The 27,188-nt window shown below is 40.6% G+C and overlaps 1 protein-coding gene across 6 annotated transcripts in view; it reads right to left on the bottom strand.

Moving 5' to 3' along the window:
• Positions 1 to 26,938, bottom strand: part of MTR (5-methyltetrahydrofolate-homocysteine methyltransferase) — a 50,907-nt gene extending 23,969 nt beyond the window's left edge. The window contains exons 1-18 of one of the 6 annotated variants that reach the window (XM_042025316.1): positions 26,859 to 26,938; positions 20,947 to 21,161; positions 18,350 to 18,439; positions 17,456 to 17,525; positions 16,549 to 16,641; positions 16,350 to 16,456; positions 15,015 to 15,074; positions 12,243 to 12,337; positions 8,439 to 8,539; positions 8,032 to 8,093; positions 7,151 to 7,218; positions 5,891 to 5,967; positions 4,665 to 4,777; positions 3,175 to 3,315; positions 2,344 to 2,529; positions 1,579 to 1,758; positions 481 to 597; positions 242 to 382 (exon numbers count right to left, since the gene is read on the bottom strand). In XM_042025316.1, coding sequence (XP_041881250.1) covers positions 242 to 382; positions 481 to 597; positions 1,579 to 1,758; positions 2,344 to 2,529; positions 3,175 to 3,315; positions 4,665 to 4,777; positions 5,891 to 5,967; positions 7,151 to 7,218; positions 8,032 to 8,093; positions 8,439 to 8,539; positions 12,243 to 12,337; positions 15,015 to 15,074; positions 16,350 to 16,456; positions 16,549 to 16,641; positions 17,456 to 17,525; positions 18,350 to 18,439; positions 20,947 to 21,161; positions 26,859 to 26,880 — 1,938 coding nt within the window. In that variant the 5' untranslated portion in view covers positions 26,881 to 26,938. Of the gene's footprint in view, positions 1 to 241; positions 383 to 480; positions 598 to 1,578; positions 1,759 to 2,343; positions 2,530 to 3,174; positions 3,316 to 3,544; positions 3,664 to 4,664; positions 4,778 to 5,890; positions 5,968 to 7,150; positions 7,219 to 8,031; positions 8,094 to 8,438; positions 8,540 to 8,655; positions 8,863 to 12,242; positions 12,338 to 15,014; positions 15,075 to 16,349; positions 16,457 to 16,548; positions 16,642 to 17,455; positions 17,526 to 18,349; positions 18,440 to 20,946; positions 21,162 to 26,858 lie in introns of those variants that run through there. The other 5 variants (XM_042025317.1, XM_042025321.1, XM_042025318.1 and 2 more) reach the window with 5 other exon arrangements.
• Positions 26,939 to 27,188: the final 250 nt, after the last annotated feature.

Here is a 27,188-nt window from a genome sequence, read left to right as displayed (position 1 = left end):
CATATGAAGAACTCCGGTGCAGGCCCTTCCATGACATAAAACTGGAGAGGTTTGATCTATCACAGATTACCCATTCTATTCTGTGTTAATAACTGAACTTGTAGTATCATTAGTAAATTCTCACACCCACAGTTATACTGACACATGCAGTTTAAAGGCTGTTTTACCTACCACCTGCAGGAAGCTGGTGAGGCCCAGGTGCTAACTTAACTATGATTCAAAGCTCAAAACTGGAAGTTACCTGAGCATAATGTAAAAGTTTCTCTGTCGCATCAGGATCTTTGTTCCAGATTAGATTCTCACAGAGCTGTAGCAATTCCTTGTGGATATCATCATACACAGGCAGATTCCCAGCATTCACAATTCCCATGTCCATGCCATACTGAAAAAAACCATACAGAATCCCCCAGACAATGCTGTCAGACATAGCACTGCACATCTGCCAAGTGCAAACATATGGAAGCCAAAAGCACATCATACCTTAATCGCGTGGTAAAGGAACACTCCATGCATTGCCTCTCGAATGGCATCCATTCCTCGAAAGGAGAAAGACAGATTGGAAAGACCTCCACTTATCCTGGCTCCTGGCAGTGTTTCCTATAGGAAGCGCACACAGATTTTTAGAAAAGTGCTTTCCAGAAGGGAAATCTAAGTAAAGCATTCATTTCATAAAACAGTTGGCCCCTGAGCTCAGTGCATTGGCTATGCACCCTTTCTCTTTTCCCTGTTCCAGATCCTTCTAGTTACTCAAATTTGTAACAAGCAATTCAAATCTGCACAAAAGGATACAAGCAAAGGAGAGATCCAGCAGCTACCGTGGTTTCCATCGTCACAGGTGCTATTCTGAACACATCAGTCCTCCCACTGCAGCATTCCATATTTTCTCCATGCAAACCTACTTTTGGCTCTTCCTGTCCCCGCTCCTCTGGAAACAGGAGCAGCCAGTCTGCATGCTTCCACATCTCAGGAGCAGGCTACAGCTGAGCAGTTAAACTCAAGGGTACAGCCCCACTTCCAGGAGCCCTGTGGTGACAAAGCAGCCTGTGGGGTGTCCAGCCCCAGACTGCTACTGGCAGAGCATCTATCAAGGCGTCTTGTGAAACACAACAGTGCCGTTTCCTTAGCTGTATGCATGGGATGTTCTTCACTGCTGTACTTCTTTACACACATTTTAGCTACATAAAAAGCCACATTGCTGAACAAATCCCTTCCACAGAAATGGGTCTTCTGTTAAAAAAAGGCAGCTTTTTGCACACCTTCAAAGAGGTCCTTTTAGCTTGCCTGTGAATGTGATCATTACCTCACTTAATTAAGGTAGTATATTTACAGTACAGAAAATGGATTGAAATGTATTTATAGAACTATTTGAAGTTGTTCTACTGGAAATACAGCAATATTGGGGAATGTTTGGACTTCACAGGAGTAGTCCTCCTCACTAGGATAAAATGTGTAACATTTTTCAGCAGCATTTTGTTGTTGTTGTTGTTGAAAGGGGGAGTGCTTTTCTGTTTTATGGGGATTTAGGGTTTTAAATAATTTCAGCAATAAGTTTCAAGTTAAAATAAGTTTACAACTCACTTTTATGGTTTTAGTAGCATTGATAAAATTTATGGCATAAAGGTTATGTTCTTCCATTCCAGTTCCTATGGTTAAAATATTAGGGTCAAATATTATATCATTTGGATTGAAGTGCACTTTTTCCACAAGGAGATGATAAGCTCTGGAGCAAATTGCAATCTTGGTTTCTGTTTCTGTTGCCTAGTGAAGAAAAAGAATTCTGACATGAAACTTATAGACCACACAAAAAATAAACTTTCCAGAAATCATTTACAGCTCCAGTGACTCAAGACTGAGAATCTGAACATCACAAATATTAAAAAAGGATTATATATAAGAATACTGTATTAAAAATATCACCACCCCTAATCTGGACTTTCCACTCAGCTCATAAAAAGCAATCTCACTGCCCAGTGTTTCATCATCCTATGCAAAGTTTAATATGTGGATTCCAACATAACTGAACTAATTCACCAAGATTTCACTCTCATGAAACAGTTTCTGAAGTAAAAATATCTTTTATGAAGGAAGGACAAGTTCAGCATGTCTGAATAGTAAGAGATGCTCTTGTACTAAGAGAGCTCCACTGAGATCAGTACAAGGATTCCTCAAACATTTGAGCAGCATAAGAAATGCTTACAAATCAGGGTTAAAACTACTGCTAAGATTATATAATCCTTCTCTGAATCAACTGCGTCAATGAAACAAAACAACTTTGTCTTGAAAAAGAGTAAGAAAGCCTTGCACTTCAGAAGAAAATCATCTCTCCTTTAAAGTGACACTCACCTGTCCCACTTCATCAAAAGCCATAACAACCACAGCTGCTCCATATAATTTAATTTTCCTTGCTTTCTCCAAAAAGTCTTCCTCACCTTCCTTTAGACTGATGCTGTTTACAATGCATTTCCCTTGGCAACATTTCAAACCTGCTTCTATCACTGAAAAATTTGAGGAGTCGATGCATAATGGCACCTGTAAATAATAGAGAAGCCAGGAGAACACACAAAAGTTATAAATTACAGTTCTATGTGCTGCTTGCCTGTTTGAACATAAAAATGCACACAACACTAATCAGCATTTACGAATAAAAGCTTCCACATGATAGTCATAGATTCACTTTGCTTTAAATGCAAAACTCAGAGCAAATTTAACTCAAGAGCTTCCATGGCAGCTCCATCATATATCATGTAGAGATCTCTACCTCTCCCTGTAATTTCTTGTGTGTCTGATTTAGATACTCATTTTTAGAGAATGCACATTAAGGAACTATCTTTTAAAGCCATCCTATATCCATAGCAACTTTAAGTTTTGTGGAAAGCAATACCATTATGCACTGCCAACATAAACATTATGGTTCATTAACTGCTGCAAAATGAACCTGCATTCGGCTTTGCTAGCCAGTGAAAAGGAATGGCATATATTTATGTGAAAACAGACAGAAAATGTCAAAGCTTCTGTTTCATCCAAAGGCCTTTCCTATTACAGTATCACTTCCTCTGGGGGGACAACTACGTCTGCCTAAGCACATAAACTGGTTACTAAATGAAACAGTATCAACATCTTCTGAACGCAATCTACAAGTCAGCAACATGTTCTTTATTGTGACTCAATTACAACCTTTGCAATATCAGGTTCCGAAGAAATGAAGTTGCAAAATCTGCTCATTGCAGTGGGACCATCCAACATCCCATCATCCATATTTATGTCAAGAATCTGGGCCCCCATCTCAACTTGCAATTTGGCGACACTCAGGGCTTCCTAAAGAAGAAAGTCAAAAACCAAAACAACAGAGAAAAGAAAAAAATCCTAGTTATTCTCAGGATAACATCTCACTTCTCCAAAATAAGCATGCAGTCAAAAATTTTAAAATTTGCAAGACATCCTATAAGAAAATAAGGAAATGGTTTGTGATGTACAACAATACGAAACAACTGCTAATACAGAACAACCTATGATTAATTTGTTCACAGAACATGACATCAGATACCTGACGTGCTGGTAGCATCACCGACTGTAGAGAGTTGGCCATATGCTTAATTGAATAATTTAAGCTTTGCGTGGTAATGAGGACTTGTGACTGCACAAGATTACAGGAAAACACAGTCTCTGCAATGGTATGAAATAAGGGCCTTACATCAGAAGCTCTGGTGTTTTGTAACCCAGGATACTTAATTTTTAAAGGCTGTTCAACATTTTTGCCAGCTGCAGAATCACAAGTGCTAAGAAGGAAAACTACAGCTTTTCCCCCAGCCTACATATAAATATCTATCATATATAAATATATATATAAATATCTGTAAGTATCTATAGCCTATATAAATATCTGAACACCCATGTCTGTTCACTTTCTCTTTTCTGTCATTCTGCAGAGTCCCTAACAACCTGTGTTTAAAGTTCTCTTCATTTAATATACCTAACCTGCTTCACGACTTCTACGAGCCTAAGAGTCAGAATTCCAAAAATACAAACTAAGGCTTTAATTCTCATTTGGTTTAACATCAGAGCATACTCTGGGGCAGAGTCTCAGCTGTCAAGAAAAGTCACTCTACTATTTGTTTCAATGTTACATTATCAATTTACACCAGTAAAGAATGAGTCTTCCAGCATCTTCATGCAGTAGTCTGAAGAAAGCAATTACCTTCCAAGTATCTTTTTCTGTACCAACGCTCATGTAGCATGCTGGAGTTAGCAATCAAAGTAGGTAGCAACCAGATGTAACCATAACGCTGACCAGAACTGGGGAAGTGAGGGAGGGCAGAGAGAGCGAGAGCTGCACAGTGCCACAGTCTATCCCAAGTCAGATATACCTGATACCTTGAAAGAGGGGATTACACCAGCCTTCTTTCCCCTCTTCTCTGTAAATCAACCCCTAGATGCAGCACAGACCAGGACATTTTCTAAACCATCACCAACTGTATAACTAAATTAAAAATGAAAAGTTTCCTGTAACACTTGTCTAAAAGAAAAAAAAATCATTTCTCCACCTTTTCTTACTCTTATAACTGGTGCAGAATAGTGCTTTGTGCCAGCAAAACAAACAATAACAGTGTAATGGAACAATGGAAAATCAGAGCATCAGTTATAAAGATTATTGTTAATATGTATACTTCATAGTTGCCTGCCATGATGAGTTTAGCAAACTTCCGTGATCCTGCAACATTGCAGCGTTCACCAATATTAACGAAGTTGGTGTACGGCCCAATCCTGAATGGCTCCAGACCTTAAAAAGATATTTTTGAACGTATTTGTTAAAACAAAAAAGAAAAAAATGCATAAGAAAGACAAAACCTCTTTTCTAGACTGTAAAATAAAAGCCTCTCTCTCCAAGAATAGTGATTTCTCAGCACATCAGTGGTCCAGTCCAATGAGTAACTAGCAGAGCAATGCAATAAAAGAACTGCCAATACAAACACCGAATCTTTCTATTCTTCCTCAGTGACCATCAATAATTTACCTGACTCACAAAAAGTAACGGCCAACTTTTCCAATACAAAAATGAAGCTACAATTCTTTGGACATCTGTGTCTGTGTTCTCTCAACTTTCAACTATGTTACCTCACGCATGACACCACGAGAGAAGCAGCAGCCCACTGAATTGACTGACCAACAAGGGTAGCTCTTAACCACATACCCTAGTTCACAGAAACAAGGTCAGCTGGACCCTTGGGTAGCAGGCAGTGCAGAGGCAAAGAAACTCTACAGCAGAATCAAATAACCTACAGCATGACATCACAGGCCAACCACGCTAAACTGATTCGACCTGAGGTTAAAATTCCAGACCAAAAAGATGGTACTGTTTTACTCAGACACATGGCTCAAAGGCTTAAAAGAAGGCCCTGAGTGTGGAACATACAGATCTAGACTTTGTTAAAACAAAACATGTTCTAGAGCTGGATGTATTGCTGTATTGCATACAGTCCCAGTATGACTGAATCAGCATCTGAGGTGAGATAGGGCAGCCCTCTCACAGCAGGTGTACAAGGATTTCATCCCAGCTCTGCCAGTAACTGTAGTCAAATTACCTGGTCTCTCTCTGCTTGGCCCTCCCTGTTGTAAAGTGAAAATAAAGATACTCACTTCACCATAACAACATGTTTGAGACTTGCAAAGTAAATACACTGGCTTGATTATATTATACAAGATGGCAACAAAAATTTTCTACTACTTTTTTAGCCAAAACAGTAAGACTTAGACCTGGTTACACATCCATAAGCCTGCTGGATTCAGGTAGAACCAGACATTCACAGCGTTGTTCTGATCAGCAGAAAACAGCCAACAAATTTATAAAGGAAACTAGCATTAGTTATGAAACTCAAACTGTTACACACTTTACCTGACAGCAGCATGTATCCTTGAGAGAGAGACTGTGGAACACGGGGCTTACAGAATTTCACAGCTTCAGCAATTTTTCTGAGTTACAGAAATGAGAAAGTAAAGTTTTCAATTAAAATTGAATACTCCAGACAAGACTCAAACAGAATGTACTAGACATATGCCTACATTTCCAGTTTAACCCTGTAGAGATGAGACTAATTAGGTAGTTTCACTTTGTGAGGCCAAAGGCAAAAACATACTCCCAGAAGATCCTAACATAGCTACTTGCAGGAAATCTACCAGGCTGAAGGTTTTTCAAATACAGAATGAGATACAGTACCAATGGGATACTTGAAGAATTTCAGAATCAGTCCTTGACCACACTGACTCTTACCATATTCATGACTTGCTGAGCAACTGCTGATGATTGCAAAACCAAAACACAACAAAAAACCCCACAAAAAACCCAAACAAAACCAAAACAAAATCCCTCAAAACAAAAAGCGAACAAACAAACAAAAACCCAATCAAACAACCCCAAACGAACAAAAAAAAACCCCAAGGGACAAACATTGTTCTTTACTGAGACACATTTCTCAGATGCCAGAATGACTCATGCTGTTCACATCCACTTTTTCTTCATTCCAGTCAGGACTGACACACACTGTCCTCTACATGTTTACATGTCACCTCCTCCCAGTTTATATCAGGGTAAAAATCAATCACAACAGCCCTTTCTTTTTTGAGTTTAAGTGAAAAACAGAGGCTTTCTCACTGACCTACTTCCAGCAGGAAAGATTTCAAATGCTCCTTCTGACTAGCCAGGACCAGCACCAGCTGTACAGCATTCACAGAACTTATGTTTAGGCATTTCCCCGACATACATACACACACACGCACACACCCACCCCTTCCTTCCATCTACCATCAAAGGAAACCTTAAGTTTCACCTTATGGCTAAGATTGCCAAAAAGAGAAAGAACATACAGCACAATAAAGCAGAGACTGGGAAGTCTATTCTATCCACCAGTAAAGAGGGAGAAGTAATTCTGAAACAATTTTAGATGACAAAACCAAAGAGGTTTAATCCTTGTTTGAACCATGCCTCTACTCATTCTTCAATGTAAGCCAGGTTGTTCCCACTTCACATATTGCTTCTATTGGCATTCAAGTGATCAATCTTTTCAGGAAACTCTAAGACAAGCCATGGAATATTGCTCCACAGAAGCAGCACTTAAGTTTAGTTCACAGTCCACCAGAGCTGTAGCACATGAAGTACCTGATATGTGCTGGTGTGGTACCACAGCAACCACCAACTATGTTGACCAAACCATCCAAAGCAAAATTCTGTAAGAAGAAGGAATATTTTGTTCAAAGTTATTAAAGCTATGTTTTTAATATATACATATTTAATTCTTTTTCTCCATGTGTTAGGCAATTCAGGGAGATCACAAGAAAAACACTAAATTAAAAAAACCAATTAGCACTATATCTTTAGGATTCTCTTTAGGATTTGTTTTGAGACATGGATTCCCAAGGCTAACCAGCAATTTCAACACCTAATTTCAAGAGACTACATTTGAAACTGGCCTATTTTATACTGAAGCCCTAGATGAAAACATAAATGAGTATCAAAGACTAGTCATACTGTATTATAAAAGGGCATTAACATGCAGCAAATATTGTGTTCTTGCTGATACACTGCAGCTTCAGACACACATCTTGGACAGACCCAGTGGCACGTGGAAAGACACACTGCACTGGAACACCCCCACCATCAGCAGTTCCCGTATACACAACTCTGTAAAAGTGTGCCAAGTTCATAAACACCACTCAGCTTTTTGAACAACTCCCAAATACAACAGTAAGAACATAGGAGTGCAATGAGTAACACCCACAGATCAAGTGGCAGGAAACCTTAGCTTAGTACATAAAACTAATTAAGGTTTTCAGTTTCCTAAATAGTTCCTAGTGTGATACTTCAAATCACTATCATTCAGCAAATTGCCTATAAACAATCCAAATTACATATATAGCTACCCAAAGGAAAAAAAAGAAAGAATCCTACCCCAATATTGTAACAAATATACACAGGATACGAGCAGAATTCTTGTCTACTAGTACATCAGATGTGACATAATCAAAATAAGTATTTTATACCTTTATATGCTTGGCAGTCACTTCTGGAGTTTCATCATAACCACCAAAAGTATTGGGAAGACCTTAAAACACAGGATTTTTTAGTATTAGAATTTGTTTAAAGTCCAAAAGAACAAATTCCATAAGAGGCACATTTAAAGCAGCTACAATTGTATGAGGACTAAAATGCCTCATCACCCTTGCAATCACTACTCAGCAGATTATTAATTATGCAAAAAAGCATTCTAGATTCATTGTCACAGAACTAACAACAGTTACTTTCAGCAGTTAAAAATACTCTTACTCTCTTTTTAATTGTAAAAGCAATCATCTTCTCAAGCTACTTCAATTCTATTACTGCTAATGAGACGGACAGGTTAGCTACATTTCATGTGCCTGTAAGCATAGGAACATGTGCACCAACACACCTGCGTTGGGGTAACAGATGATGTAGGCTGTTGTACATTTTCCAATTGTTTCAATGAATGGACGCATTTCAACTGCCCCTAAAGCACAATTTAAGCCAATACTGGAAAATAAATTTTCAAAAATTATGTTGAAGCAAAAACACCTTTTACACACAAAACAGATGAATGCTAGCTCTGGCAACTGCTAACTCCCACAATCATCTAAAATAAAACCAACCTGATCTCCAATTTCTTTAACCATCATCATCATCAATACAGCAAGACTGTGCAAAAGGAGAACCCTCAGGTGGAAGAAAAGCACGAGAGGGAAGGGGGCTGGACTGAACTGAACTGGGAACAACAAATCAAGATTTCATTTCAAAATCCAGGAGGAAAGTGGCAGCATTTTGACAGCAACTGCAGCAACACGACGGCTCTGTATTTTCTAGGTAAGAGAGAGAACAAGTGGAATGAGAATGACAGACTGGAAAGGAGTCTTGTGCTGTAGGAAAAAGTATGAAAAAAGGTTTAAAAGGCAGGACCTGCTTCAAGCTGCTAAATCCTCATTCTCTTTACAAATTATACATAAATTATGTCAACTTTGGAAGAGAGCAAGTGCCTCCCTCAAGAAGCCTCATGGCAGCACTAAGCTTGGGCAACTGAATCTGCTACATCTTAATAACCAAGACAGCACTACAGCAGAAGAATTTTTACATGAATAAGTTTCTAAACAATTTTACCAGTATATGAGATACAACCATATTTCCTTTCATTCAACAACAGATACATAAATGAGACTTGCACTCAAAATATCTCCATTTGTATTAAATACAGAAATTTCTCTTGCAGAAATATATCTTTTACAGGTTTCCTGATCTTTCTGCACCATTCTAGAAACCACCTTGTGAGCACTGCAAAACTTAGAAGGTGTTCATAGAGGTGCTGGAAGAAGAAAATGTAAAAAAGCTTTCTCCTTTCCTGGAATAACAGTCTCAGAGAGGATGCAAGTGAACCCACTGAAACAGGAATGTGTAACAGCCACATCTCCCAACTAACTGAGCTACACAGGCAGCCAAGCTAATTAAGTGCCTGTATGCCCACTTAGTTTCACAGAGGTCAAGAGCAAAAGAGCCCTGCACAGGACTGGGAGGATAAAGTGGTTTTTGACTTTTCTTTTGTTTCCAAGGAGTAGGCAGGGCCTTGGTAACTTCACAAGTAGCAGCAATAAATGCTCGTAGTCAGATTTACTTGTTGAACAGAATGAAAAAATGTTGAAATCTGAGAGGCTTACAGCAACATCCAAACCCAGGATCCTGAATATCACAGTCACAGACCAAGATCAAATAATACACAAACCCCTTCTTCCAATAACTTAGGCATGACACAGTTGGGGTTTTGGTTGGTTTTTTGGTTTGATTTTTTTTAGCGGGGGAGGGTATATATGTATGGTTTTTTAAACAGCAAGCTCTACCTTCAAAGTGCTTTCTCTAATACATCTCATACTAGCCAGAAAAATTTGAAAATAACCTTTTTATTCTCATTTCAAGATTTGGTGTTTACATATCTTTAAATCCATCATACAGATCTCCTGGATACAAAGAGCAAGCCCAAGGAATACACAATTCATTTCAGCAATGAGGTTCTGGAATTTATTTCAAAGTGTGGGCCCATCCCTCAAGATTTTCAGAGCAAAGCAAGGTAAGAATGGTTAGCAAGACTGCCCTTATAAAATGCAGACAAATGCAATCTATTTCCTACTCTTAAGTCATTTGATTTACAAGCTTCCAGCTCATATATCCCACACCCTGAACTGCCTGAATTATTACCCATTACAGGGGTTGCTGACAAGTATACTCGTGAGCATGACACAATCCAAGCACTACCTGTCTCAAAACTGTAGCACAGACATGCACATTCATTCAGAATAAAAAAGTAACTTCTGTGGCCAGCATCATCTCCTCACAGCACTCAACATCATGCAAGAAAACATCTGAGAAAAGCAAACTGTTAATCATGCCTTAAAAGCCAGCAGCCTTGGACCAGATTGCTGATATTCTGTCACTGCTACCCTAGTGTAATAAGCATCACATTCTCATCATAAACATCATCTCCCTCCCTTGCTCATTTCTTCACAGCAGTCATACATAAATTTCTATGAAAGGTAAGACTGCAGAATGCCCTTGGGACCAGAGCAAAATCCACATTATGGCCCAAAACTCAGTGTATGTCTTCTCAATGCTACCACAGTAAAAACAATCACAGGATCTGAAACAACACATCTGAGCATCTTTCATGGCAAGCAGCTTGACACACATCTTTCAGCACTTACTAAGCACAGCTCATGAGTTTCACAGCTACCACCTCCATCACCCAGACACAAAGCACACACTTTTAAGGGTGGGCTCCAAACCAAACTGAATTAAGGATGACACATCACCCTAATCAGGGCATACACAACCCAAACAGAAACACGTGAACACGTCTAACATGATTCCTAGGATACTACTATTAATCAGCTTTTTCACAACCCTAAAGCCACTCTGCACCAATTTGGCCACAGAAACAACATTAAATGCAATCTGTTCCAACCTCTAAAACCCTTCTGCTACAGTGCTGTATAGTAGCCTTTTCACAAATGAGAATCAGGCCCCAAACATTGAGACCCATTAGACAGCTTTTATGAAATATGCTTTAATAAATTCTTGATTTCAGCTCCAGTGCCCTTCTCTCTTCTTCAGAAGCAAGAGAGTTAGAGCAAAATTATCTGAGACAGACTCATGCCAAATATGGATCACGAGGCCGTGATGCTGAGAGAAGAAGTCAACTACCACCCTGTTCCAAGAGGCTCCATATGTTACTTCTGGAACACCGTCTGGTCTGGGAAAGTGGAGCCTCAAGGGCAGTCAGGAAAACTGTGAATGCAGTCTTCTGCTTCTGCATCACTGAGATGACAGATTGCATAGTTTAGCTGAAATTTTGTTGTAAAAACAAATAATGGCTCATCATAATGTGCATGGTGTGCACTACTAACAGTGAATTAAATGCTTTCAGTTAGAATATTCTAGGAAAAACCAATCTATTTCTGGTGTAAGCTTTTGTGTGAAGAGAACCAACCTGAGAATAAAAAAAGGCAAAGAGGGAAGAGGAGACAAGGAGGAGGTAGAACACAGAAGAAACACAGAAGAACAGATAACCAGGGGAAGGTATTCAAATGAACATACAAAACCTTGCAAAATGACCAAATCCACTGACATTATCCATTTGCACAGATCTTAACCTCATACTTATTTCAACTTTTCTGCCTAAATAGAAAAGAATTAAAGTAAATGGAGGCATCAGGAGCTCTCCAAACAACCACACACATCCTTAAGAAAAACACTCAGAGCACATTTTTCTAAGAGCTCAGTCAAAAGAACACTGCAATAGTATCTTATGATTTTCTCTTTCAAGACACCCTGAAATACTCTCAGCTGGCACTGTTTCCCTCTAAGAAAGAGATCTAAGTTCTGCCTGTACCAGGGATTGGCTCCTTGCACGGCCCAACACAGTAGGAGATGGCAAACTACAGTATCAGATTTTGACCTAATTGTGATTTCAGTGTAAACACAAAGCCCCAGATCATTTAAAGCAATGAATTAAAAATTCAGCTTTCTTTGGAAAAATAATTTCTGGTGAGGGAACAATAAAAAACAGGTTAGAAATGCATGTGATTACATATGATCACAGTTTGTATAGCTTCCATTTAGCTGCAAGCAAGGGTTAAAATAGAAAAGAATCTCAATCTACAAATAATTAACTAAGAGAATGAATGATATATTTCCTTACCAAAGTGGCTTACTGTGGGAAACACTAATGACAAATGCCTCTCCTGTCTGGCCAGAGAGGGTACGCCCACTCTTATCCACAATGGTTCCAGAAACCTAAATATCAGTTGAACACAGAGAAAGGAGAAAAATTAAATGCACAACAAAATGAAAAATTAAAATGGATGAACTGCTATAATTCAAAGTAGAGAGACCTGTGCTCCACTTAAAGTGATGAGGCACAACTCAAACAGAAAAATTAAACCCTTTTCACCATATAAATGTTTAAATGTTTATCTAGAAGAAAGAAGACTGGTCAAAGGTTTTTGTCTTTCCCTCTCTCCCCCCTCCTCAGGGGGGAAAAAAGAAAACTAAAGAAAAAAAAAGAGAGAAAACTACTCTGAACCACCCAGCAGCCAGGTAGCATGAGTACCACGGTATCATTCTGATGATAGCCTCTGAAAACAGTGGTTTTTTATTTAGGCAGCTATCAGCAGTCACCTTCTCCTCACCTCCCCGTTTAAGTTATTTCAGGTCTCAGGATTGTTATTAAGCAGTTTGGTGGTGGCGGTTGGTGGAAAGGTGGGAGAGGTGGGTCTGACCTTAAAAACAAGTTACTCCTTTTGCCACAAGGGAACATCAAATGTTGCAACTCGGTAGTGGAAGTATAAGTCTTAACCTGTATAATCACACTTCTTTAGCAGTACACAGAAAGAGATGTGCAAATAATAAATAACGTGTAGACCCCAACTAACAACTGCGAAGTCAAGAATTTGGGAGGCATCTGGATGAGCCAGGAAAGCCTCCTCACATGTCCTGTTTCTGGCCAGGACAAGGTTAATTCTTGCAATAGCCAGGAGGGGGCATGGCTACAACACAAAGGTTATACCACATCATTGCCAGGTGCGGGAGAAGGGAGTCTCTACCAGGGAGAACGGGTTCCTTCCAGTGGGATGGAGCGGCGGGGTAACACCAGTTCTGAGCCGGAGGGAGCGGTTTGGGAGACGCCGTCCGAGCCACAGGGATTGGTCAGGGTGGCATGACTGCAGGGCCAAGCTCCATGGCGAGCATTTTTGCATGTGAATCACTCGCTCTTTTGTACACCTTTGTTAATAATATTACTGCTGTTACTGTTCCTTTTCTTATCTTACTGCTGTTTCCAGTCAGCTGTTCTTATCTCAACCCCTGATCTTTGCCTTTTGTGCTTCCAATTCTCCTCTCCTTCCTGCCGAAGGGAAGGAGAGAGGGGGAAAAAGTGGGGGAGTGAGAAAGCAGTGCATGTGATTTGGAGAACCTCAGTGAGGGCACTGATTTGGAGAGTACCATTCCTACACCACAACACCAGGTCTAACAGTCTTTTTTTTCCAGAAGATGGAATGAGTTTAGAAGACTCCATGCAAAGTGAATCCACTATTTACTCCAAAGTATGCGTTAATATTGATGCCATTTCCCACCTTCAAAGTACTCAGTCAAGGGAGGTTATCAGTGGAATATTAGAGAGTTGTGCTAAGGGTTGTAACTTCTCAGCATAGCTGAACTGAAAAGGGAGCAAAGAACAAGGAACCAAGCTCAAGGACCACTGTTCAGGGCAATGAAGACAAAAAGTCAACTCAAAAACTCTCTGTGCTAATTGACCAAGTACAAAGTTGTGAACACAGGAGGTCTACACAATGACACCTCCAAACCCAGCTTTACTGTTCTAAAAGCTAAACTAAGTAACAAAAGAGACTTTTATGAATGCAATTTCCAAGCTCACTAGCAGTGAAGCAAAACATCAGAAACTACAAAGAAAGAAATGGAAAAGGCAGAGAACATCACTAGGCTATCACACAATCCCTGACGTCTGCACTTTGAGTGCTGTATTCTATTGTCATTCCACTCTGACTTGAGGAAGTGGAAAACAAAAACAGGACAATAATGAATGAACCAAATGGGACAGCTAAATAGAAAAGAACTCTTCAGGCTGAAAAAAGATGACTAAAGGAGGCTCTCACAAAGGACTACAAATGCCATGACTATGCAGCAAAGGGAAGAACAGCTGCTCATTATCACTTTTAAGAGGCGAATGGCAAGACACAATAGAAGTTATCAGGTGAACTGCCCAAAAGTAAGCAAACTTTCAAACCAGCACAATCATTAGATTTAAAAGTTACAGACAGGTTATTTTGTATATGCCCAGGTGCCTAGGTTTAAACAAAGATGCAAGGAAGGAGTAAACACACTCAACAAAAGCCTACAAACGGATACAAACTGCAAATCAGAAAGCCTGGACTGCAAACTGTAGAAAACTGGAAGAATACAACAGAACTTTCAAAAAAAGCTTACTCTTTTTCTATATTTCTTCCAATGCAATAATGATCAGCAACTATCAGAAAAAGACACATCAGAGAAGGAATATGGAGTAAGACAGATTTTTATGACTTGAAATGGCCACCCATTCTATTTGAAAATATGTCAGAATTTGCTTAATTTCATCCTTGAAGCATTGGTTCCTATTACCCTCAAGACTGCAAGCCTGAAAAAAAAATCATCATTAGACCTTTTCTTGTGGAAATACACAGAATGAATACACACTGGAATAAAGTCACTCCTTAGTCTATGGCTTGATCAGCTGAACAGAGCTATGCAAGGCTGATTTCACAAAGCTGTAAGAGTTTTTACTTTCACAATCATGTGGAAAAAGTACATTTCCAATAAACTCATTTCCTTCATTTCAAAGCACTTTAATCAACTGCCATCTCAGCTAGCTCACAAATGAAGCTTAAGCACATGTAAAATATTGAAATATACTTACAAATATGGGTCGGGAAGCATACTCTTCCTCAAACAACATCTGGAGTGCAAAAAGAGCTGCCTACAGAAGAATATGTTGCAAAACATTAATCACGTTTTCAGAGTTCTTCAGATTGTTCATTTTTTTTTTCTGTTTATATGGGTTTGATGCCCTTTTATATTTATTTATTTCATGGCTGTTTATGCAACTTGCTAGCTCATATGGCCTGGCAGAACTTACTACACTCAAGTAGTTTTATCCTTATCCCCAACATCTTCCAAATGCTCCAAAACACACTTTGGTACCAAGTAGAAAGGAAGTATCACAGGGAAACCAGATAAAACTAAGACTACTCTGAAACGCAAATCACATCAGCAAGTACTTCTCCCGCCTATCTACAGCACAACCTCCATCCCAGATATGGTTGTATGTACTCTTCCCAGTACACATTCACTGCCCTTGAGTCTGTTTAGACATGTAGTGTCCAAAGGGTTCCAACCACCACAAATTTTTACAGTAAGAACTGCAAGTGACTCCTTTGAAGGTCCTGAAAATGTCCTCCCTCTTCAGGGTAAGAAAGTTGCCCGTGGACATGCCCTTAGCACTGTGTTAAGCCTACAGGCTCCTAGCCAAACCTCCACGATGACTGGTCAAATCTGCAAAGGGCATGTGATGTCACTGCGCATGTTATTCAGCCTGTGGCAAAAGCCTAAAGAAATGCTCTGTGCATAACCAGCCAGACTTTTCCACAAAAAATTGCAAGACAGTTTTAAGGACCCTAACAACTCCACCACCTGCACTTATCAGGGTGTTATTAGATAAAGAAGAAGATGTTAAAATCCCATGAATTGTGGCATATTTCATCATTTTTTTCTTTCTAATCTTCAATTCCAAATTTTTCTTTCTTAAAACTGATGGCAGAGTTCCCCCGCAAAAAACACCTTTTAATAGAACTGTCTTACAAGCCTTCCCATGCCTGCAACCAGATTCACCGGACATTCCCTCTCCAGTGTGCATCACAAGCATCCTTTGGACAGACAAGCTTACAGTGAAAAATACAATCAGAAGCATTTGGAGATGTTGAACAATACAGTAAAGCTTCTGGGAATAAGATGACAGCTGGCACACACAGCCAGAAAGATACAAATGGCACATATTAAGAGGCAAAAGAAACATTCTGGAAAAGGCTGATTAAAAACCATCTCACATTCTACCCATTTGCTGTCAACTGAAGAGTCTTTTCATGTATTTAGTAAGCAGTAGCTGATACCTCAAAGAATATTATCCTGAATTTCCTTAGGTAGCACACCAAATACTTACATTAGAGTGGTGGGTATTTTTCCCTAGAAGTCTCACCTTAGCATTGGCGGTATCAAATATGGTTTCCACCAGCAAGATGTCAACTCCCCCATCCAAAAGTCCTTTGGCTTGTTCTGTATAGGCTTCAACCAGTTCATCAAAAGCTGTAAAACAGGAATGATGTTAATTTCATCTGGAGATACGTCTTTCAAAACTACTGCCTATGTCAAATAACTTGATGGTTATAAATACTTACTTATGTTCCTGTAGTCTGGTCTCTCCACAGATGGTGACACAGAGAGTGTCCTGTTTGTTGGACCCATGGCTCCAGCAACATATCTCCTAATTCCTAGACCAAGACAGAGGAGGGGAAAAAAACCCTATACTATTTCCCTCTGGCTTTACAGTGACAGTCAATAACCTCGTTTGAATATTCTGGCATGTGCAGTAAAACCCCCACTTTTTTAAAGCATATTTCAAATCTTACGTTTTTATTGCATACTATGAATTACATCAGTAATGTGCTATCTGAACAGCAGCAGCACTATTAGCTTGAAATACAGTTTGTTTGCAGAATACAAGCAGAAATGAGTCTTTGAAAGACAGCATTGTCTACAGCAGTGTAAAGGAGCTCTAAACCCTCTCACATAATGCCTGGAAGGCATCTGTAGAAATGAAATTAAAATATACAGATGACAGTCACATACTAAGACCATTCCATTAGTTTCTGAATAAAGTTACACCATTAGACAAACACCGGGATTAACTGGTAATCCATGTTTACCTACAATCAGCTATCCTAGTTCTGCAGTACAAAGACTCATGCCATACAAACCTAAGGAACTTTTAACAGTCCCTGCTGAATTTATTTTCTCTAAAATACATCTGAAGATGTGTATCACTTGCAGTCTAAACCAGGCAGGCACAGGACAGCTATGCTGAAGAACACCTTAAGGACCAGATCCTTCAAACATGATGAAATTAGTGTGATATGAATAGAGAAGTGAAATTGCCGCTACTGTGCCTAACCTGCAAACATGCACGGTACCATTTTATGTCCCCAGAATGTAAAACATCAAGTTATCCTCTAGTTAGCAACATTTCAAAGATTGCAGCATTGTCAAAACCACAAACAAGTAAAAAGTTAAAATAATACTACTTACCTGTCTGAGCAGTTACAGTGTCTGCTGCTTTTCTGGCCACCTCTGCAGAGACTCTGTTTAATCGATATGCCTGGAACAATTACAAAAAATTACTGAGCAACCTTTAACTCAGTCCAGGGTAACTCATCCTCAAAGAAACACAACACTTCCATCCAGTAGCTTGCTGTACACTCTGAAGGCTCCCCAAGTCACACAAATATGTATCAGCACTATCACAATGCTCCAAAAGGAACAGCACAATACATCTCGGCAACAGAGGTACATGGCAGGTTCATCCTGTGCATGCCCCAGTCTGCAGCTGCGAATCAAAAAATTTCATTCTTTAAGGTAGTAAATAAATCCTGCTGAAATCAACAGAAGCTGAAGAACAGCACACTTTGATGACAAAACTAACCTACTCTTAAGTTAACTTTTTATTCAAGTAGCATATTTCCAACTATTTACTTTTACATATTTCCTCAAATTCTCAAAATAATACATAACAAAGAATAGGCACAATAAATGCAAACAAGAAAGGACTTCTTCATACACCAGCACAAACAACACATAAGCAATATTCTGGAAAAAAGCAGTTCCATTGTGGCATTTGCTAAGTTGGATGGACTGAAGCAAAACATCTCTGTTCACAGAACTGAGAGATTCTGTGACTGCTCAAGCAAAATCTAGGACTAATTATTATTGCCTGTACCTCTGTCAAGAAGAAGCACACTATGTCTTATGTCTGTGACACAGCAAGCACAACTGTCCACAGCAGCAGAAAGGAGCTACAATCTCATCACATGGCTCAAGAGGCAGCATGCAGCCGATAAGCACAACACCAATGAATCCTGGGACCAATCTTGGTTTCTAGGACATGATTAAAATTTTAATGCATAAACAGTTTAGCATTCTTACCAAATGCTCAAGGCCGTAGTCAGCCTGTGCAATTCGGGTGCTGCTGAAAGTGTTGGTCTCAATGATGTCAGCGCCTGACAGCAAGTACTCCTGCAAGACATGAAAGAAAAAAAGCCTGAGGTATGGAATGCAAGTAACCCAACTGCTTTGTCTCATCCAGTTGACAAAATGTCACAAATCGTTTCCCAATTCAAAGCTGATCAAACTCTAAAGGCCTTATTTGAAAGCACAGGGCCAAAGCAATAGAAGTGTTCACGCAACCAATTTTCAGAATTTCAGCCACACTTTCTATTAACAAGTGACATTTATAGAGTCACCTCTGCCACTGGAGATTTCTCTGTCACATTCTAGATTTCTGCACAGGGATATGGTCAGATGCAGTCTGATGGCCACCAGCAAGCAAAGACTGCTGTGGGCAGTCTCAGAAAAGGCCCAAATTAAACAACAAAAGAAAAGATTAGAAAATTTGAATGTTCTGAAGGGAACAGCACAAGAGCACACTGGGATAGAATACAAGCTTAGGAGAATTATGTAGAAAAATGCAGATGTCATTTAAAGTTTAACTAATGACTGAGATTCATAAAACATTCAAGCTTTCTGCTCTATTTTGGTTGTCCAATTCCCACTGAAGTAAACTGAAATCAATGCAAACTGAAACATTTTTACAGATTCTAGCCTGCATTTGTATAACCTCTATCAGTTGCCCTTCTCCCTAGCTCATCTTTTTGATCCCTTTGAACTCTGACACGATCCCTGCATATTCAAGGAAACTAAAACACTTGAAGTGCTAGTAAATCAAAAATACTGATGCCACCATTGAACATAAACCACTCAGATTTTCCTACAAGAAGCAGATGAACTCATTGAGTTCAACAGTACGAATAAAGTCTTGATCCAAATGACAGCTAAAAATAAATGTTTTAAAACGTGTTTTGCTGCAAACAAATATGCTTTCTCTCAAGTCCTGTTGAAAACATATTAAAATACCTACAAAAAGATATACAAAAATACACAAGCTCTTACATGTCAACCAGTAACATTAGTTTTCTGAAAATTACCTAACATGTTAAATGTGTATAAGCCCTCCAATTTACTGTCTACTATCACAGAAGGAAATAACATACTCAAAGCAGGAAGGTAATTTTTGCCTTTGAAAATACATCACATCTCTTACCTTTGAATCTGACTTTGCCAGGCAAGGTGCAGCTAACATTTACTTTTTAAGCTACTGATATATGTGAGATCTGACTGGGTCATTAACAAAAAAAAAAAAAAAAACCAAACAAAACCAAAACAAAAAAACCCACCATACAGATAGTGGGATTATAGTTACTTCATAGAAATATTTTTATCTATTATTGTAAATTCCTTCTGTCCAGTTATCAGAAGAAATAACAACCAGTAGCTGTAAAATATGAAGTCACCACCCATGGCTCAGAAAGCCTCTGACCCAATAGTTGTTGCAGGGATGGGGACCACAAAAGACCGTTCTTCCTAAAGCACCTCTAACTGGCCATTAGAGAGATAACAGCAGGTTGCTTGGTTTGAGTCAATGCATACATTCTCAAGTTACATCACTACTGCTCTGCTAAACTTGCCAAATTCAACGGTTCAAGCAGCTTACCCTATTAAAACCACAAACTATTATGAATTCCAAGGTTCAGGAGCACTATCGCTCAGTTGAACTCAATTTACAGATACTTCCTTTTGAAATTTTTATGGGTCAAAGACTGATTCCTTCCAGCTCATCATTCTTAAAATCCAAAGAATGGCAGATAGAATGTAAATTAAAAATTACAGATTACCTTCCAAGTTTAACAAACATAAACCAAATATGATTCTCATCAATGAAATATACATCTTGTCAATAAATAATTGGAAAAACCCGGAACACACGTGAGGCTTCAAGTGAATAACAAACAGCTGCAATGCTATTCAAGCATTCTAATTATTACTGTAAGACCTATGAATACCTGCAGCTCTATAAATACAAGACTTAGGAAAGTGTTTTTAAAGTCTAATTGAAGACAGGAAAACAATGAAATCTGTTTTCAAATTCCTAATCATCAGCAGATTAGACTGTTTTATTCTCTGGGCCACACATTAATATTCTAGGGAAAAAACAAGACGGCAGAAGCACATATACTGATAAGGAAGCTCATACACTCATTAACTACAGAGGCCTGCTTCAGGCTGCCACATTTAACAGCCCTTTAATACACAATTATAGGAACACATCTAGAATTCAGATATGTCCTACTTAGATGCATTTCAAGTGCTAGCTGAGAATAGGAAGAGGAAATAAAAAAAAAATAAAACAGAATCTACAATTAATAGAAATACATCAGGGACTAAGTCAAAAAGGGATTTAAAAATAGCACTGCCTGGGTGACATCAGGAACCAAGACAAAAATGCTGTGCTCACACAACCAGAACAGTCAAATCTGCTCATTCTTTTTCACATGGTTACCTAGCATTCTCTTCCCTATCCCCAAAAGACACTGGAGTGCCAGGAGCCTGTGGTATGGAAAAGGGGAGTGCAGAGGCCAAGTTCTCCCTCCCACTCTTGTCGAAAGACAGAAACCAGAACCACCTACCTTGTGTATGTCACAGATTATGTCAGGCTGAGTTATACTGAGAAGGTCATTATTGCCTTTCAAAGGCCTGGAATGATCTTTAAATTCATGCCCTCGGAAATCCTCTTCTGTCAGCGCATGTTGCTGGATCATGGTCCCCATGCCCCCATCCAAAACCATTATCCGCTCCTGCAGAATAGATTCGATTTCATCTTCCACACTTTTCTGGGGAACTGCTGGAAAAAGATAAACCCAATATTTAAGTAGTTCTGAAGTTCCCTATCTATACACCTGGCCAACCTGAGCCCTTCCCATTCAAGAAACAGAAGAAAGTAACTAGTCCTCTACTGAAATCAGGCAGTAACTGGTTTACTTCACCTGCAATTCCAATCACCTGATGTCACGTAATAGCTGCATCTATCTGAATACAATTAGGCTCAATTGGTCCTTTACCTAGGGACAGTAAACGACACACAGTCAACTACAGAAAAAAATCAACAAAAGCTCACAAGGGCATACATGAAAATCTCTAGATAAACTAGCTTCCAAAACTGAAAAGTGTGATAATTTCCACACCAGCAACGTTTGAACAGCAATGCAGAGCTGCCTTTTGGTACCAGACACCACACTGTAAGTGGTACCCAAGTACAAAACAGAAATTAGTAAACTTCATTTAAAAAACAAACAAACAAATACCCAAACCGACTTTAATTGCCTATATTGTAATGATAAAGAGAAATAAACTGAGCAAACAAAAACAATTTTTCAACTGAGTCCTAAATTCCCTTAGGATTACAGCAGTAAATGACAACTTGGCAAACACCAAGATATGCCAACAGATAATAGCCAGGCTTTACTTTCTTTTGCACAAACATAACAAGATACTCTTTTCCTCTACAATAATGCCAGAAGAAAATAAATCAGGCAAATCACACGCTAATTATAAGATATTGGGCAGGGTAAATCTAACCATGACAAACAAAATACCATAGAAATTTCAGCACTATCATTAGGAATGAAGAAGCAGTACTGCTTCAAGATCCCAAACAAAGCCCATCCCAAACATTAAGCAAAAAGCCAGAACTATAATCTGAGGCATTAAAAAACAAACAAAAACCCCAAACAAACAAACAAAAAAAACCCACAAAACACCCAAGACCACAGCAAAAGAAATTCTACTTTTCCCCTTTAGAACATGGAATCATTTCAAAATGCAAACACATATACAGAATCACAGAGTGGGTCAGGTTGGAAGGGACCACAGGTCATCTGGTCCAACCTCCCTGCTCAAGCAGGGTCATCCTAGAGCACATGGCACAGGATTTTGTCTAGACAGTTCTGGAATATGTCCAGTGAGGGAGACTCCACAACCTCTCTGGACAATCTGCTCCAGTGCTCAGTCACCCTCACAGTTAATAAATTCTTCCCCATATTCAGGTGGAACTTCCTGCGCATCAGTTTCTGCCCACTGCCTCTTCTCCTGTTGGTGGCACCACTGAGAAGTGCCTGGATCCATGCTCTTCGCACCCTCCCTTTAGATACGTATAGGCACTGATAAGATTGTACATACAGCAAAATAATCGAACAGCCTCTTTACAAAAATCCAAACTACAAGAGTAGGACTCCACTGATGTTTCACAAGCATGCAGATGAATGATGTGCTATTCTTCATCTGTTTCCTTCATTCAGCTTCATCTTACTTGTAATTAAAGACCTGTTTTGTGTTTAGGTTATGAACTATCATCAAAGCCCTTGTAAAAAATGAATTATTTCTGAGGTACAAAAATATCCTTATGTCTCATTACAGCTTAACTTACTACTACACACAATAGTACTTAAAAATCACTGGCAACTGCTAACTGAATTGACTTTTTTTCCTTCTGCATTCATGCAATGCATCTTCTGTTTTGACATCGGTACTGTTAAAAAGCAATGTGCTGGAGAGAAGCTGAGGCCATGAGGAAAGCATTGCAAGGTTACATTTATACCAACACTCTGGAAAAACAGCTCGGCATCAGAAGTAGTCTCAGCATGAAGAGAAGCCAAAGCAAATTTGCTCTCTAACAAGTATGAAGCATTTGAAGGCAGATTAAAATACCAAAAAAGTAAGCCACCCTTGCTTCAAGTTGAAAGTTTTAACACCACACAGGCAGGCTCAGCAGGTTCTTACATAAGAGTTTAAATCTACTCACGTTAAACCATCAAATTATTCATGAAAATAAAATCAATCCTTGAGCTAAAGGCTTTTAGAAGCAAGACACGAAAAACTGTATCTGAAAGTAGGTCAGCAGTGCAGACTCCCATGGAGCATAACTCATGTGCTTCACAAGAGCCACAGCCCAGTGAGACACACAGGCATTGGAGCTCACTGGTGCTTTAATGAGCCTCCTAAGCCAACTCCTTGGCCCTGAGAGCTGCAGCCCAGAGAGCTGAGATGGGCTATCGGAGTCCTCACAGAACTAGTCCTGCTTTCTATAGGCTTCTATCCCTTTACCCTACGTGCTTCCCAACTATCTCCTCATACACACTGGGAAGTGAAGATTTACCCTTTGGTTGTAATCCTTAACCTCACGTGGTCCATTTTGCTTTCTCTACTGCTTCCCTCACCGAACAGAAGCAATGAGCAGTGTACAGTTTTCTTCTGATAGGAGGAGATCTCCGCCTCATCACTGCAAAAGCCTTATTCAGAAGTTTTCAAAACCTGTGCTTCCTCAGCAGCATCTCAAAAAGCTGCAGGAAATAGGGTGGGAATCATGAGGGTGTCCATCAGTGCCAGAGGTACGCAGACTCTGTTTTACATAGGGATGCAACAGCTGCAAGCCCACCAAAACCCAATTCACCTGTCCTTGCTATGGATAACACCTGACTCTTCTTCCAGTAGGAGCATGCACTACTTGAAGTCGTGTCCTGGCATACTGATGGTGTAATTTCAAGCTGGAAACAAAGTCTGCAGACAGGTCCAAAACCACTCCAGAAATAAAAGAAGATTGATGCAAAAAGCCATGCTAGGAAGTGCTGAACTCTGCCCTTGGAACAAAAGCAGGGAGGAAGCTGGGAGTCAGGTCTACTAACAAGTACCATCATCTTAATTCAGCATTCAACTCAGGTAATTCCCCTCTCCAGCACAAACAGGGTGCAAGAGCTAGTCAGAGAATAAAAGAAAAAAATGTTTGGAGAAATTCCTAAGCAGGGAAAAATCAGGTCAGTCTTTTCTTTTTTGTTGTTTTTGCTTACGAAGCCTGCTCCTACCTCTGCTCAGCCAGGAGCTGATTAAAATTTTGTTTAATAAAGGTCACTGGTGAGCTCTGGGAAATGGATATCCTTGTCCATTTAGAAGTGTCCAGGAAAATAAACTGCTTCTACAGCTATAAAAGAATAGTAGCAAACCAGCAGTGGTAACAGGACCCAGGACCAATTACCTTGATTTTACACTCTGCTGAAACTTAAAACATAAAGCACGTTACCACATAGTGTTGTAGGGCTGGAACTAGTTTAGAAGACCATACCAAATTAACAAAAATAACAGCACTGGCCTAAAAGTCAATGGGATGGCAAACTAAAAAAATCCTAATACCCTGCTTCACTTCCCCAAGGTAAACACTCTGTCTTGAAATCATGTGAACAAGGGAATTACTTGTCTGCAACAGAGAAATTATCTGAGTTACAAGAACTTTTACTCCTTGTACAGTAGCTGTTCACCCCTACAGTCATTCACTAACAATTATAAACTTCACCCAACTGTAACCTTCCATTTTTCTCAATGGAAGCAACTAAACAGCCAGGGAATAAGGCAAGACAATCTTCCTTCATCTCCTTATTCCAACCCAATCACATACAGGCCACATGTGCAGAATTGAAGGGATGTATGTTTTCCACAAGAAACAGGACTTCAAAGGTTGCAATTTTCTCTAAACCAAACTCTTCTGATGCCTGCAATGATTCTCAAAAGGTACTGGTTTTTTATTACTTATGCACTTCCACTAAAAATTTATTTTTAGTATAAAATAGCCTGGTATCCAAGTACTTGGAAGGGAATAAAGGATTACAAGTTGTTTCCAAAGCTTTTATAAAGGAGCCACCCAGCTGTGACAGCATTGAAGTATTTTCATCGCATTAATGTGCCAGAACACAAGCAGAACTACGTGGAAAGAGAGGCACTTACAGTACCTGCTGTCTCCTAGGCTGACCAGCTCCTCTCTTGACTGGAAACAGGACATCTCCATATTTGCACACCCGAATTAAACACACCAGCATTCCCCTGCACCAGCTCCAAGCACAAGTCTCCCCCATCATTCAAAAAATTATTGTACAGCATGAAGAATTTACATTATTTGTAGCTAGAAAGGATGCTCTTGCTATTAGCCTGCCACAGAGAGCTCATAACCTCAGCATTATTTGCTGTTCATTTAATTAAATCGTCTTTAACTGGATGCCCTCTGGCAATAGTAAGTTTCATGAACTGTAACAGCAGATGCTACACAGGTCCTCTGCAACAGCAGGCAGCAGCACTCCATTGCTATGTTACTTGCTGCCCAGCCTGTCCAAAAAGAGAAGTACTGGATCTTACCACTTCACCTTGGGCACCTATGTGCACCTTGCTAATATTTCCATGTCGGCACCTCTCTTTTGAACCATTCAGTTCTTACACAACAGACAGACAAGATACTTATGTACCCAATGCATTAAAAAAGTTAGCTTGAGAGGCAAACAACCACTACAAAAAGTCACTGAATTTTCAGAATAAGTGTCCTGTTAGCTGTGCCCACTGTCTCTATCCCAGGTTTAGAAAGCTCCCTGTGTTATAACTACAACTGTCCATCTTCTGACATTAAACTGTTCACAACAGATATTCATTACAGGCAGGATTCTCAGGGAAACAGACCTGCATGGCCTTGCTTTATGGGATGTCCTGCCCCTCAAAGGCTAGGGAGAAACACTGTGCTCAGCTTCTGCATAACCCTCTCCCGAACCCAGGTCCTTTCCCTTACTGCCAGATGGACACACCACCACCTACTGCCTCCTGCTTGCTCACTGGGGCTCCACAAATACCTCCGGCACGCAATTTTTGTTCCCATCTATGGAGAATTTCTCTCCCACTGCCACCACCTTCTCAAGCTGCTGCTTCAACACCTTCACACTTCCCATTTCAGCCAAACCCATTTGGTTTTGCAGCAGGGCAGTCGCTAGCCCATGGCTTAACCCCAAATAGCACGGGAGAAGGGGCACGGCAGGTCAGGTCAACATCATCTTTGCCAGAGGAACCTGGAGAAACCGCAGGCCACAGCAGCTGACTATGGTGCCCAGCAGAACTGCAGGCCTGTTTGCCATGCCGAGGGATGCAAGCCCGAGCTGAAGCACAGCCTCAGCAGCAAGCACTCCTTCACAAGTACTAAAAAGGGAGGTGCTTGGGATCTCTGCTGGCTGCAGCACCACTGAAAGCAGACACTGACAGACCAGTCCATTTTAAAACACCAACGCCAAATAGGAGCTGTAATTTTACGTATCCTCCCCATCCAACAACTTCTGTTTAACCCGTGAAATGGCACTTTTGGCTGAGCCCCAAGCAGCTGGAGCACACCCAAGTCCCTACCACCGAGCTCCGGTTTTTACTTTCCCGGCATAACTGTGTCGACGGACGGGTCGCTGCGGGTACCCTGGCGGTCCCTCCCGACCCCTCCCTAGCAGGGTGCAGCTGCTCCAAGGGGCCAGCGCCAAAAAGCGCCCTCACTCACTCCCTAACTCGCTCACTCCTGACACCGACACGCCACACGCGGCTTCTGCAAAAGTTACACGCGGTGCGTAAGTGACGCCCCCGCCTGCAGCGAGCCGCGGGCACCACCAGAATCTGAAGGGAGGGCGCGCCCGCCGCCCCTCAGCCCCCGCCCGGCCGGCCCCGGCCCCGTCCCCCGCGGCCCCGCGCTCGCGGCCGTTACCCGGCGGCCCCGTGGGCGCCATCGCTGCCGAGACGTCACCGCCCGCGGCCGGGGGCCCGCGCGCAGCCCGTGACGCGCGAGCTCCGCGCCGAGCGAGGGCAGGGAGCGCGTGCTGCTCTTGGGCTGAGGGGAGCGGGAGTCGCCTGTCCCTGACACACGGACACACGGACACACAAAGACACAGACCCAGGCCACAGCTTGGTCTTCGAACTAACTCGCCTAACGTTGAATGCCTCGGAGAGATGCCTTTGGAGCCCGGCAGAGCTCCGCAAAATTGAGTTGCCCCTCATCGCGGGGAGAAGCGGGGCGCGGATGTAGTGTAGGGGCATA

This window comes from Corvus kubaryi, unplaced genomic scaffold (genome assembly GCF_017639235.1).
Source record: "Corvus kubaryi isolate FWS band 111438036 unplaced genomic scaffold, C.kubaryi_AGA036_p1.0 37266, whole genome shotgun sequence".
Classification (NCBI taxonomy): Eukaryota; Metazoa; Chordata; class Aves; order Passeriformes; family Corvidae; genus Corvus; species Corvus kubaryi.
The sequence above is the reverse complement of the archived record's forward strand: the minus strand, read 5'-3'. Positions and strand labels throughout refer to the sequence as shown.